At 34.2% G+C, this 14,679-nt stretch overlaps 1 protein-coding gene across 3 annotated transcripts; it reads right to left on the bottom strand.

The window, feature by feature from the left end:
- Nucleotides 1-997: 997 nt before the first annotated feature.
- Nucleotides 998-13,894, bottom strand: LOC125817414 (protein LAZ1). 3 transcript variants are annotated; one of them, XM_049496945.1, is made up of 8 exons: nucleotides 13,605-13,891; nucleotides 13,460-13,516; nucleotides 9,286-9,394; nucleotides 6,713-6,897; nucleotides 6,524-6,612; nucleotides 5,882-6,143; nucleotides 5,440-5,691; nucleotides 998-1,677 (listed from the first exon to the last, which is right to left on the bottom strand). In XM_049496945.1, exons 1-8 carry the CDS (start codon nucleotides 13,779-13,781, stop codon nucleotides 1,336-1,338), a joined length of 1,473 nt encoding a protein of 490 aa, XP_049352902.1. In that variant the 5' UTR covers nucleotides 13,782-13,891; the 3' UTR covers nucleotides 998-1,335. The 3 variants fall into 3 exon arrangements, with proteins under 3 accessions (XP_049352902.1, XP_049352903.1, XP_049352904.1); XM_049496946.1 differs by having other exon boundaries at nucleotides 1,376-1,673; nucleotides 13,605-13,892; XM_049496947.1 differs by lacking the exon at nucleotides 998-1,677 and having other exon boundaries at nucleotides 5,615-5,696; nucleotides 13,605-13,894.
- Between the last annotated feature and the right edge of the window lie 785 nt (nucleotides 13,895-14,679).

Raw genomic sequence — 14,679 nt, 5'->3', positions numbered from 1 at the left:
TTTCTTCCATATCCGTTGTGATTTGATCTTCATTCCCCCCCTCTGTCTCATGCATTTTGTCATTTCAGATATGCTTCATGAGGTAGCTTTACCATTTGACTGAGGCAAACATTTGAATTTTAAAAAATAATTTACTTAAAATTCACCCAATTTTAATTTGATCAGTAAATTAAATTATTAAAAAGAAAATTACAATCGATGAATGAAGGTCGGTATTTCACGATTATTTTGTAAAAAGATTGTCTGATGTAAGTCTATTTGCATTTTCTCGAATTTTGGTGCTAAAAATCAATCTACGAGGTCAATTATGCTAAAATTAATTAAAAAGATAATTTTATGGAGGTCAATTTATTTCATGAAAGTAAATTTGAAGAATATAATTAACTTGAGTTGGTAAGTCAAAAAAGTCGGGTGAGTAAATTTATTTAATTGAGGTTATAGTTTAAAATTGGACCAGTAATAAAATGTCATGTGAATTTTCAATAAAAAATAAATAAAATTCAATAGTGATCTTAAACATTTTGACCTTTTTTCCGAAAAAATAAAATTACCTAACTAAGAGGGATTTTACAGCTGGGTTAAACACATTGGTCACTCTATAATTTATAAGGAAAATTGAATTCTATAAATTAAAAATATTTTCTATCTTTTATTATTACTTTCTATCTAAAACATCTTGAATGAGAGAAATATTTTACTTCTTAATAAATGACCTTTTTTTTTTCTACCAACGGTGTAGGAACTGCTTACGCATTAAACCAAACTTGACATATACAATTAAAGAAAAGAGGTCTAGATGTCTATAGTGCCCCCTTCATAAAAGGTGGTTATATCACTAGATGATTTTAAGGTAGGTGTATAAATCCTTTGTTGTTATAATGGCAATGTGTCACTGTTAACCAAAAAAAAGCACAGGAGAAAACACCATTTGATGAGATAAATAACTGCCATCGAGTTAATTTCAGTAAGGAGGGACATACTTCTTCCTAAGATTCAAAATCTGAATGCAAAACCTTCTATATGAAGCAGACTGATCCTGATACAACACCGATGAGTATACATCTATCTATACACCATTGAAGAACATTATGTGCAAGTTGCAACAACAATGACAAGAGAGAATGAATATGTAAGTTCTTTCATAATGTAGCACTTTGAACTCTGCAGAGAGAAAAATTCCCCAGATGGACTTTGCTGAAGCAAATACTTCAACTTCCTTGGAGCAGAAGAATGATGTTGGTAGAGAGTTTAAACAACTCCAGATTTTCAGGCAGAGGTGTGCATACTGTATAAAAGGTACTCAAAGCAATTACTTTATGCCCTTCTCTTTCCTGACTAATCCTTAGTAAGCCATCTACGGCCACGAACTTGGATACCACCATAGCTCTGATCACTGCTACTTTCTCCACCACTTTCTGCACTGGTATATCCAGATTTCCGACGATGCTTCTTTTTCCTTGAAGCTCCACTGTCACTAATGCTTCCATGTAAAAGCGGATCATCTATCCCACGTATGACCCTCCGTGCTGGAGATGATGTTGCAATGCAACTGTCATCCTTTGTTCGCTTCTCTTTCTCATGCTTCTTTATGTTCTGAGAGATCTTATGCAATTTTTTAATTCCTTTTTCTACAGGCTCCACTGCTTGGGTTACCGTGAATTTCAAATCATTCACTATCTGTAGAAAGTATTTGTTAACAAACGGATCAACAATAACAGGGAGAAGTAATAAATAAAAGTGTCAATTGTTGCAGATACATGTTTTAGTTTTCCCAAGATAGTAGGTAATCAACACCATATACAGCAGTCAACTATATTAGTTAAAGTTTGTCTATAGGGTCCTTTCTATCCATTCCACTCTATCAAAGCCTATTTCCTTCCAACAGTAGATACTTTATTGGTTAACGCAAAATCTAAGATATCCAAAAATAGAGGATATCTGGATCTCACACATCTCAACACACTGATATACAAGTCTAGAGTCAACATAAAGTACTCTTGACAAACATCGAACCTTTATTTTTTTATTCCATGAGATTGTATGTCTTTTGAAACTACTACTGTCCAATATAATTTTAGATCGATATCTTACCCTCTTTACTATCTTCCTCTAAAGCACCTATGAACCGCTACATTTGGAGGTTTGCATAGTACATGGTGTCAAAACCGGCTCAGGTTGACCTGTCATCCTATCCTCTATCTGTGCTGCTTGAATCCTCTGTTAGATATGATCAGTTTTAATTTCACCAAATCCTTATGACCGCACATCTATCTTAAATTTTGTAATATTTTTATCAGGTAATAAAAATGCTTATATATTTATAATATACATCTTATGATATGGCCTTTCAAGACCTAAGTGCATTCCCTGTCATACAGCTTTATTAGTCTCACAATTGTTTTATATAACATGCATTTCACTTAATTATGCATCTTCTTATTGCGTAATGTTCCTGTAGCACTCCTCCATTTCAATCATCCTACGTATTACATTGTCATCTAACAATTCTCTTTGAAAGACTAAGCTTAAATGTTTGAATTGGCTACATTAGGTGTCATAATCTCGTCTAATCTCACTCTTCATTCTTTTTAAGGGACTAAATCTATAATGCATATATTTTTTCTTACTTCTACTACTCCTAAAACACATTACCATCTAGTTCCTATAATTCTGCTCCATTATTCCAACTTCTAGCCTACCTTTTCACGAGTTTCAACAATTAACACTATGATTTTTAAATAGATTGCACCATGGAACCTCATCATCTATACTATTGACTACCCCATCCACGACCAAGGTAAACAAGTATGGATAGGGGTAGGTGCCCGGCAATGCAGTTTGAATTATGAAAACATCCATATGAATTTTTGCTTTTCGGATTTAAAAATTACAAACCAAATAAGCTTGATTTGGTTCGGTTCTTTAGAGTTTGATTTCAGATTAATCGGTTTGGTTAGTACGATTTCGATTTGAGCCTATAAGTTTGCTGCTTCTTCTTACAAATAAGGAACACCTCTAAATAAAGTATTCACGTCGAATTGCCTTAATAATTCATCTCTACTTCAGTCGCTGCCCAGCTTCGGCTATAGTGTTTTGAGCAAAGAGCAATAAGCGGTAATAGAAGTGAGTAGAGAAGAATGATAAATTTCCTTTTTGTTATCAAAGTTAAACTGGAAGCTTAAACACTATTCCTTCTTTTTGTGGGGATAAGGTAAGATGGTTTTACTAATGACAGTACCAAGAAGTACTGCAAGTAAACAAGTTCCAAACCAGAAAATTTCCACAGTTACAGCATCAAGTTTTCCAAAAATTCCAAAAGGAAGGTTAAATTTAACATGCGTAAATGTAACCTTAGGACAACTAGTTTACCAACATGACCGAAGTATACAATTTGGTTGTACATGTTGTGTATAGACATATATTATATGTATATTTGGTATAAAGTATACACTACCTATACACTCTGTATATATTTTGTATACTAGATGGTCGAATGGTATTTGGCGTTAATTTTTTTCCGCCAACTAGTTTACCAACATATACACTACATGTACACTTCAGCTGTATATGCTGTATATAGGTATGTATTGTATATGTACATCATATATATATTTAGTATAAAGTATACACTACCTATAAACTAGGTATATAATTGTAAACTAGATGGTTGAATGGTATTTGGCTGTAAATTTCCCAAAATTAAATCATAACACTGCACCAAAATCCAGAATACGGAACCAAAAAAAAAGGATTTCGCTGTTACCCAAACTATGCCTACCCATAGGTATGGAGGAAAAGTTTAATGAATATTGTCATCACCTAATACCTTTCACAAGCTTTCCTCGTGCTTAATTATATATATTTCCCTTTACTTCAAGGAGTTCAATTTAGAGGAATATCAAAGATCCAACCTTGAAGACCCTTGTGGCACTCCAGTTCCTCTGAATTCAAGTGTCCGATTTTCTAGTGCCTATGCCAAAAATCATCCTATTTTTTCTTAGAGCTTTGTTCCACTAATAGATCTTTGCTTCTATTCCATTTGGCTAATTGATAACTTAAAGATTCCTTCTTTCTCTTTTTAGTGAAAATTGATGATTAAAGATTCTTAAATAGGCAAATAAATTGGAACAGCCAAAAATGATTATTACTATTAATATAGTTCACACGCTTCTATCTAAGAGTGCTCCAAGACTATTCTTAGCTTCATAAATTAAGCTAACAGGTTGTCAACATCACCAACAAAGCTAGTCAGTGAGCTAGTTACTTAAGGAGAAAGTAATAGCAATCACTTTAGACATCACAGTAATTGGGTCATTTTCAGATGCACTGGAAAAAACAAATAATCACTATCGAGAATTCTTTTTTTTTTTTTTTATGACAAGGAAAACCCGCAGCCGCTACCCTTTGGGTGCGCACATGGTAAAACCCCCGCTCCTATGCAATAGCTCGCAAACCACATAGGATTTTGTTTTCACTTATGGTAGAAAAATAAACCTAAAATTGGCCAACCATGGTGACTGTGAGACAAGATATGGTCCATTGGGACATCCTTGAGACCAGGTATCCTTTTTATCAGTCTATCATTGTGTCAAGCATAGATCCTGCAACTTCTCGCACAAGCCAAGGAAAAGCATAACAAGATAACTCAGACCACTAAGCAAAACACATCTTCCAATCTCATACCAAGAACAAATGATGGAAGTGGGGGAACTGTCAGATAAACTAGGAAAATCAACAGTCTCCCCACATTTCAGTTGTCCAATACCACCGCAAAATTAACCAGAATTCAGATCAATTCAAAAAACTTAGCATTGGCAAGAGATATTAATTCACATAGTTGGAGCTGAACACAACACTGTAGGTTCAATGTCCCTTTTATTCACCCCTTGTCCCATGTTCTTATTTTGGATCAGATATTCCTATCTTTGACCGCTGTGCATGACAGAGTTCATGAATACTGAAAATAAATAGGAACTTAAGAGTTCAATCACAGGTACAATCATTAGGGCCCTGCTCCTGCACTTGTCATTAATCAAAGCAGGAAACTTGATTTTGGACGTGAGGATATCTTAGAAAGTTAAGGAGCTATTCTGAAAATGGAAAACAAACTCTTTACTTTCAATATATTTCTGGGTAATAGCAAGAACGACATCAGTTGATTAACCAATAGCGCGGTATATTACCTGGTATTAAAGAACAGAAAAGAGAAGGTGCAGAAAACATAATAGGATAAATTCCTTGGAATGTTCTCCCCAGAAAAACTATTTCACTCCCCAACTATTTATTCGTCATCTCTTTTATTGTTAACTCTCTCTCATGACACTAGGAGTATAAGCATCCGGATGAGACTTCAGTTGTTGTGAGGTTTTGATACAGCTGTATGGAGATGCACAATATATAAGATAGCTCAAACCTTTTAGCAAAGAGAAAGAGACTTACATATTCTCGACCTCCGATAAAGACGTCCTTAACACTTTCTCTAATTGTCATTCCACCTTTAGTATCAACGTCAGGTTGAGGAAGACGTAATTTGGTCGGACGCTCACTGTCTCTAACTTCCTCGGGGTCTACTGGCAAGTCTGCAGACACATAATCCCCTAGAACAGCAACAGCCCCAGTATAGCGCTCTCCCATCAGCTCGTATGGCTTTGCTGGGAAGACATAAAGATGAACTACAGAAGCAACACCCATCTGTACTGGATAAATAAACAGAGCTGTGAAAGTCAAATTGTTGAAAAAATATCAAACATCCTTAGACAACTGATAAAAACTTAAAAATCATAACACTGCACCCGAATAGAATTTTAGAAATCATAAAGCAAATATTCTTGTAAGAATACACTACAAGTAATAAATGCATGCCCAATTCCAGAACAATTACCTCGATGCATATGATGAAATCTTGGATGCTGGATTCAAATTGCAAAGCTCCAGCTATTGGACTTCGAAACAAACCGAGGGTAGAGAGAAGAGCTATGGCCACACCTTGCCACCAAGTTAAGAATACAATTGACTTGAACGTTAAAAACTTGTACAGCGGCTTGATGTGAGATAATTCATCCTTTGTAATGGCATAAAATTGTACTAAGCAATACAGTGCCCATGATTGACTGAAATTTAAAACCACAGCTACATAGGGATACCTACAAAAAAGCAGAATTAAAGCAAGAGATAATATTAATAACAAATGGATCAGCCCAGTAAGCCAAGCACAGTACTGAAAGTTCTACCAGATTACAATAGTTTGTAGGAGTATCTGCCATATGAATGCTCTGAAATTTTTATTCCATGAAATTTCATGCTAATAAAGGAAGATATTTTCCTACTTTAGAGAAATGATATACAAAGGAGAGAGCTGTAAATAGATAAACTTGCAACTTTTGAGGCATGTGCAGTCACTATCCATAAAATAATAAGAGGTCTTTCTTCTTTATTTTATTTTTCTTCCCCTGAAAAGGCAATGATTGTAGCACAAAGGGAGTGTTAAATTTTCTGTTCAAGAATACTAAGAGGTCTTTCTTACCCACAATTCAACTTAAAGTCTCCTTCACAATAGACACCAAAAGCTTCAAGAATCACTGCTAAAATAGCAGTAAATGCTTTTATGATCATCTACAAAGAATATTTTGCATCATGTTAATCACAAGGAAAAAAATGAGCTCAGCTTTTATGTCCAAAGGAATATAAGATCTAAGTCAAATAGCATACTCACATATTGGACAATTCCAAATTTGATAACTTGGTAGACCCACTGACCAAGTTTCCATGGCTTTAAAAAATAATTCATAGGAAAAAGATGTTTGACAACTCCCTTCTCAGAGTCATGCTCTAGTAGTGGCATCTTTGAAGCTGCACGTCCTTCCCTCTCCATAAATAGTATAGCCCTCTCCTCCCCACCTAAGTCACAAAATAAAATAAAAATACAAAAAACAAAAAGTAAAAAGCAATAATTTTGTAAGTAATGATCAAAAACCATTTTTCAAGTAATCCAACATGTACATGACTTGTAAATAAAAACTTTCAACACGGTTTTAGTCTTGGCAATCTTCCATCGGCATTTTTCATGATCGGGACTACTAAGAAAGTTCAGGCAGCCAAGAAGGCATGCCAACCCTTTATATCAAAGAGTCAAATATGTAAGAGAGAAAAAAAGAAAATGATTCATTGATGGAATTAGACTCCAGTGATTCTTAGAGCTCTTATCAAAGAAGAACAGAAGAACACTTTACACAATCAAAAGTCCTCAACTTGCAAAAACAAGTAAACCACATATTTTCTTTCTATATGCAGTAAAGCATATAAGTTACTGTCCTGAATTAAGCAGCAAGTTTGTTGTTATAGTAAAGATAATCCCTGCATAAAACTCTGCATACACAATACTATGTCTCATTTCATGTAACATTATTTCCTAACTTGTCTGTTCCAAAAAGAAATAACACATTTCTATGTTTGGTAACAATTTAACTTTGAACTTCTTATTTTACCCTTAATGAGAACCACTACCGCAACACAAATGTCTTTGTAATAAGGATATAACCACACAAGTGTTGTGATATGTTTAAGACCACAAGTTTCAAAAGTCTTATAACCACAAAAATGTTATGGCATGTTTAAGACCACAAGTTTCAAAAATCTTCATTTCTTTCTTAAACTCCATCTTGAATCAAAGCATGTCACACAAATTGGAATGGAGAGAATACATTCTAGTTGGTTGCATAAGAAAAGATAAATCTCCACATAACTAATGCAATATTTTGTGGCCGCATAAGTAAAAAGGATCTCCACATAATTAATGCAATGTTTGGTTGGCAGTATAGTATGTATACACACATAACTTTCTTTTTTTATAATGGGGGTGTCTAGGTCAGCTTGCGCTATCTCAACTATGCCACCTAGAATCAGCATAGGAAGGGACGGACCCACATAGACCCTTATGAGTGCTCGAGCACCCATTACTTCCGATGCGGAACTCATATATTTATATAAACTATTGATTAAATTGGATAAATTAAAAAGAACCAGCACGCAGGAACTAAAAGAGCCATTGGGTGCATTGGTTGCTACGGCGGGGAGACAAATCCTTGTTGTCTCACAATGCGAAAGATCGATACACACTTCTAACAGTTCTTTTCTTGCTTTCCTTTATTTTCTTTCTTCTTTTTACTTCCTTTTTTCCATTTGTATTTTGTTAATTTGTGTTTATAAATCAAAATATACAATTTATATGTTAAAAAAAATAAAAATGGTGTAAGCAATAATGATATTATACATCCTTTTCAAATTGGAACATCGAGAATGATTGTTAATCTGTGATCTCTTTTTAAAAGGGAACAGTATTTATTGGAGTTTACTTGTTACATATTTTAAGATCAGTTTCAAATAGTTATACACTAGGTAGTTGTAGTGACTACGCATTAGTGGAGTCGGATCCAAATTTAAATTTAATGGATTCAACCATAAATCTTACCACTGAAACCCATAACACTTTCCAAATTACATATTGGTTTAGAATTTAATAATTTTGAAATTTTGATGGTTCTTTTAACTTATATATCTATGTTTTCTTGTCGAATGCCTATATCCGCTAAATATTAACGAGCACCCATTACTTTAAAATCCTAGATCCACCATTGAGCACAAGTATTGAATTACTCTGGCCACCAAGGTTTAGGCAGTTGGGAAGAAATCATGTAGTGCGGTCTCCAAGGTTTTCACCCACTTCATTTACCACTGGACCAGACCCTTGTGTGCTACAACGTAACATATAAGGCAGTCTTTGTATTATTTTGGGAAAATATGTGGAACAAGAAAGCACGTATCAGTAATATGTGAATAAGAGTATCTACTATAAAAATGTCCTTAAAGTGGATAATCATTGCATAAATATTAAACATATTGCTTTTTGATGACAATTAAACATATTGCTTTTCTCTACAAGTAAATCCTTCTATTATTTTACTCTTATAACTGTTGTGTCCCGCCATCTTGTGGGTACCTTGACTAATTCCACGAAGTACTTACTACCTTCCACCAACACAAGTACCAGTTTTTGCCTCCGCTAGAATTTGAACCTAAGACCTCGTGATTCCCAACCCACTTTATTGATCACTGGGTCACACCCTTGAGTGCACAAATCCATCGATTGTTATCACAAGTTAACAATTTCTAAATTATTACTCACAACATTAAAAAAAATGCATTATAATACATAACTAGTATACGAACCGAACGACCCCTAAATTAAAATTTGCAAGATGAAGTATAAGATAAGAAACATAACCATACCTAAGCAAGCAATAAGATACCTCCCAAAGCAGTACATAGCAAAGGATTCATAGCAATCTCGCAATATCCCAATGTCAACACTAATTGCTGGATGTATCAATGACACAAACTGTGAGAAAGGAATGATGCATTAGAAAATTGACAAAATATATTTTTGAACGGGAATAAACTTTCAAGTTGAGATAGACCAAATACTTAGAGCTGATCTTCAATAAGAATAAATGCCTCTAGGCAACTAAACATTAACTCTGTCAATGTCAGAACCCTAACTTTTTTAGAGAAACATTTTGTATCAATTTCATATCATATAGAATTTGTAGAAGCATGCAATGGTGAATGTGAGAAATAGAACAACAACAATAACAAAATACCTAGTGAAATCCCACATGTGGAAGGGTAAGATGTACGTAAACCTTACCCCTGCCTTTTGCAGGGTAGAGAGGTTGTTCCGATAAACTCTCGACTCTAAAAATGTGAGAAATAATGGAGAAAAATGTTAACTCCCTCTGTTTCAATTTATTTGACCTACTTTCCTTTTTAGTCTCAATAAGAATGACTCGTTCCTTTTTTTAGCAACTTTCTAATTTCAACTTTCCACACGACATGTTTCAAACTACAAGATTAAAGGATATTTTGGTATATTTGACATATCTTTAATTTAAAACCATAAGATTCAAAAGTCTTCTTTACTTTCTTACACTTCGTGCCAAGTCAAAATAGATCAAACAAATTGAACCGAAGGGAGTATTAAATAGTGTATCTTATTTATAGAAACTACATTACAATTGTTTCCACGTAAGATACTATATACAATCTTATTCTTATTCCTATTCTAACACTTCCCTTCAAGCCGGTGCATACAAGTCATATATACCGAGCTTGTTATAGATGTAATTAATACCAGGATTAGTGAGGGACTTCGTAAAAATATCTACAAGTTGATCACTTGGCTTCACAAATTTTGTGACAATATCTTCCGAGAGTATCCTTTCCCTGACAAGTGATAGTCAATCTCAATGTGCTAAGTCCTCTCACGAAATGCCGAATTTGATGCGATGTGAATGGCCACTTAGTTATTGCATGCAAGCTCCTCTTGATTGATTCCACCAAATTTTAGTACTCTAAGCAACTAGCTCACAAGTTGCTACAAACATTGCTCGATATTTTGCTTTTGCACTAGATCAAGAACCCACACATTGTTTCTTACTCTTCCGGAACACCAAATTACCTCCTACTAAAACAAAATATCCGGATGTCAAACGTCTATCAAAAGGTGATCCTGTCTAGTCAATGTTTGTATATCCAACGATCATGTCATGGCCTTGATCCTCGAAAAGAATTCCTTTACCTAAAGCTGACTTTATATATCGTAGAATGCGGATAACTACATCCTAATGACTTTGATAGGGAGAATCCATTAACTAACTTACAAAACTCATAGGAAAAGAAATGGTAGGTCTAGTTACTATAAGATAATTCAACTTATCACCCAGCTGCCTATGTCTTCTAGGATCACTAAATGACTCTCCTTCTCTCAGAAGAAGTTTAGCATTCAAATCCATAGAGTATCAATGAGTCTACATCTCATCATTCATGTCTCCTCAAAAATGTCTAAGACATTCTTGCATTATGAAATAACAATACCAAATTTGGACTGAGCAATCTCAATACCTAGAAGATACTTTAGTTTGTCGAGGTCTTTAGCCTGAAAATGTCGAAAGAGATGTTGCTTTAATTTAGTGATATTATCGTGATCATTACCGATAATCAGTGTTATCAAAAGCACGCTTTAAGTGCGCTTAAGCCTTGAAGCGAGGCTCAAAACATGTTGAGTGCTTCGCCTAGCTTTATGTGCGCTTCAGTGTCAACATCAAGTAACTACGACAAACTTTTCCTTGCCAATGAGCCTCTTATGAAGAAGTGACACTAAACAATTGATATTTCACTTCTTCTTTTTGAAATTGGTAACATTGTCTATTCCTCAAAAGTCAGTACTAAAACTGTACTGGATTGATATTTCACTTTATCATAATTTTTTTCAATTTCTTTGGTCATATATTTGTCATTCTTGTTTATAGTTATTAGTCTTGGACTAAACATATACATTTGTATTTTTTCTCCCTTTGCACCTTTTTTTATTAAAGCCCACGCTTTATTTGCGCTTTGCGCCTTTGATAAAACTGTCGATAATAACGATATGATCAACATAAACCATCAAATAAATACATAGACTTGGAGCAGAATGAAGATAAAACACAAAGTGATCAACTTCCCTATGAGTCATGCCAAACTCCTGAATTATTGTGCTGAACATCTCAAACCATGCTCGAGAAGACTGGTTAGACCATTAAGTGATTGCCCCAATCGATACACTAGGCTTGATGGTGTCTATACTCTATAGCCTAGTGTGTCGATTGCGCCGATCACCTTATGGTATGAAACAGGTTTGGATCTTGCCAAAAAAATGGAAATGATCGGAAATCTATAAAAAATTATATAGGTAAGGTCGGAATTTCAGCATGACCTGACTGGGGAAAAAATCTCAAAAAAAAATGGCTGAAAAAAGCTCACACGCCGGTACGTGTGACAAACGCACCACCTGTATGTCAGAACTCTGGCAGGTGTATGATGGTGCATCACTGATTTTTTAGGGTTTGGTCGCAGGTACCTTTTGGATCTTGTTGTGGTGTTAATCTCATAAACTACTATCGTGGGTGGAGGTGGTGCAGGTCAGATTTGAAAGTCACCGAAATGAAGGTGCAGTGATAGGCTTCTTTATCACAGAGATTTCTCATGAAAGCTCCATGTTAGAAACAATGGAGAAAAATCTTGAATACACACATTGTTACAGTGAGCTCTATTTATAGACACTACCTTATAAATCTTATTCCCATTCTAACATTAAATATATGTCTCATTTATTCAATTTAACCAAATACAGTCCAAAGCAAAACATCTTTGCTAATGAATGTTGTTATCTTATGTATAAAGATAAAGGGATAGGTAAAAGAACTCATAGCTACTTATATAATCAAGAATGTTGTCCTTCTCTCCTTTCTACCAGCATTCTCAAATATATTCTTTTGTTTATCCAAACGAACGTATTCAATGTTGAGGGTGCACTAATCTCTTGAATCTGGCACAAACAGTTATCACCCCACCCCAAACTACATTCTCTTTTAGGTCCTTCAACCAATCAATATGACCCCACATTGCCGCTTTTGCTAAAACTCGAGCAGTTCTCCAGACAACTCATTTTAGATCAACTTATAAGTTCTTGGCAGTCTATAGCTTATCGACTTCTATTTATGACCAATAAATATGGATATCTTTGCACCATATGTATTCCTTTTCTCCTCTATCCCTAGTAAACTTGACTCTTCCGATATTTAGGAAACAATAATCTTGAGAAGTAAGGTTGTTCCTCCTTTTCCCTTACTTTCTTCTCTGTTTTGGTGCTTTAATGTGCTTACTCGGTCGAACGGGTTAAAACATAAGAATATATATCCTTCTCTTTTAAGCTTCAGAAATATAAGTGTTATTGAATGTGAAAGAGAACTAGAAGGGCACAATAGAACATATAGGATGTACATAAAAAGAAAAAACACGCTTAGAAATCCTTCATAAATCAAAGTTAAAACTTAACCAAAAACACCACAAAACCAGTAGATTGAAAGATGAAGCCTTCTTCCCTTCAATGAACAACAAAAAGACTACACTGAGCAGCTATAATAAAAGGTACATCCCACTAGTAAGGAACATGGGATAGCACAACTTGTGCTGTGCTGCCCAGACATGTGCTTGTCACTGTATTTCTGCACTTCAATAGCCAGCAAAAGCAGACCAGCCTTTTAGCATTTGTTCCTTCTTTTTTACCCAATCAGCAATCAAAACCTACCATGTGTTCTCCATTTCTCAGATGCTTACCCGCCAAGGGCTTTACAAAACTAGTTAAATCAAAATGTGGAGAAGCTGAAGAACTCACAGAACCTTCACCACAAAAGGGAAGGATAAAAAAAACCCTCCTACACTTTTTGTTAGTGATCATCTCAAAATTATGCCCAAAAAACACACTTTTCTTGTCCTTGCAGAAAGATATAGCCTATATGCTACTCCCACATTGATACAAACCATTACAATTAAACAAATAAATTTCTTTTCCAAACGAACTTACTGATTCAACTGCATAACAAGGCACCATCAAAATCACACCAATCAAAAACATTTGTTCCTGCAAAAAACAAATCAAAAAAAACCCCAAATGACAAAAAAATCAACAATTTATATACATAGAATTCTTCAACTGAGAAAACACAAACCTCAGGGTTTTTGTAAGAAGAGAGATGTTCAAAGAGGAGGTACATAGAGAGTGTGAGAGAGATGACAATGAATACTCCAGCAATTAGTGTTGCCCATACAGGAGGCGAGTAACTACTGAAAAGGTCATGAATGACCCGATTCAAATGCTCCGATGATAACGATATTACCCCTTGCATCAGCTACGATTTAGGGGTTCGCCGGAAACCTTGATTTTCCCCGATGATCGGAGCTCATATGATTTTTTTCTCCGGCTGAATTGTTGTAAATATATTAAAATAATATTCAAAAAAAAGTTGAAGTTTAAAAGAGTTGAATTTTGAATTATTGGATTTTCCTAATTCGAGTTTTTTTTTTCGAATTTTCTGTATTTATGATTTTGGTCCCTTTCATTTTCTTCTGTTGTCAATTTGTCACCATCAAAGAACAGAATGGAATATCCGAGATCTCGAAGATTTTTAATTAAACGATAAAGACCCAAAAAAAACATGAAGTATCCAAATGTAATACTTCTTCTATCTTAAATTATCTGAGGTAATATTTAAAAATAAAATTTAAAATTATTTATCGTATTAAAAGTTTAAAATAAAAATTAGTTATTTTTTCTTATTTTTATCCTCAGTAATTATTATTCTTGATTTCTATAATTTATAAACATTAACTCTCGTTGGGTCATTGATTTGAACTTGAAAACTTAGAATTTAAGTTTGTAAAGTTGTAATTTTTGGGATTTGAAATTATTTTGGATATGCATTTTACTTGAAATAAATCTTAAGTGTTGTGAGTAGAAGTCGTCAATCTAGACCAGTTTCTAGAACGTGAAAATTTTGAAGACAAATTTTTAAGATGTAAATTTGTGATCAAACAGAAATTTGAAGATAATTTTAAAAATTTAATCGAAAATTTATGATTAAATGCTAGTTTATGATTATTCAAATGTCAATGAAAAATAAAATAAATTTAAACAACTTTTCCAATTAATATTTTTAAGGAGTGTGCAAAAGAAAATCACCACAAATAATTCAAGGAATACTATTATAGATAGCAAATCTAATATTGGTCTTGTGATATCAGATA

This window comes from Solanum verrucosum, unplaced genomic scaffold, assembly GCF_900185275.1.
Source record: "Solanum verrucosum unplaced genomic scaffold, falcon-dt-bn FXZP01000280.1, whole genome shotgun sequence".
NCBI classification, from domain to species: Eukaryota; Viridiplantae; Streptophyta; class Magnoliopsida; order Solanales; family Solanaceae; genus Solanum; species Solanum verrucosum.
The sequence above is the reverse complement of the archived record's forward strand: the minus strand, read 5'-3'. Positions and strand labels throughout refer to the sequence as shown.

Coding starts and splice junctions, on each gene's coding strand:
- LOC125817414 (XM_049496945.1), bottom strand. CDS start 13,781: ATGCAAGGGGTAATATCGTTATCATCGGAGCATTTGAATCGGGTCATT. Junction 13,517..13,604: donor CTTCTTACAAAAACCCTGAG/GTTTGTGTTTTC, acceptor TGTTTTTTGCAG/GAACAAATGTTTTTGATTGG. Junction 5,692..5,881: donor ATTTCATCATATGCATCGAG/GTAATTGTTCTG, acceptor TATCCAGTACAG/ATGGGTGTTGCTTCTGTAGT.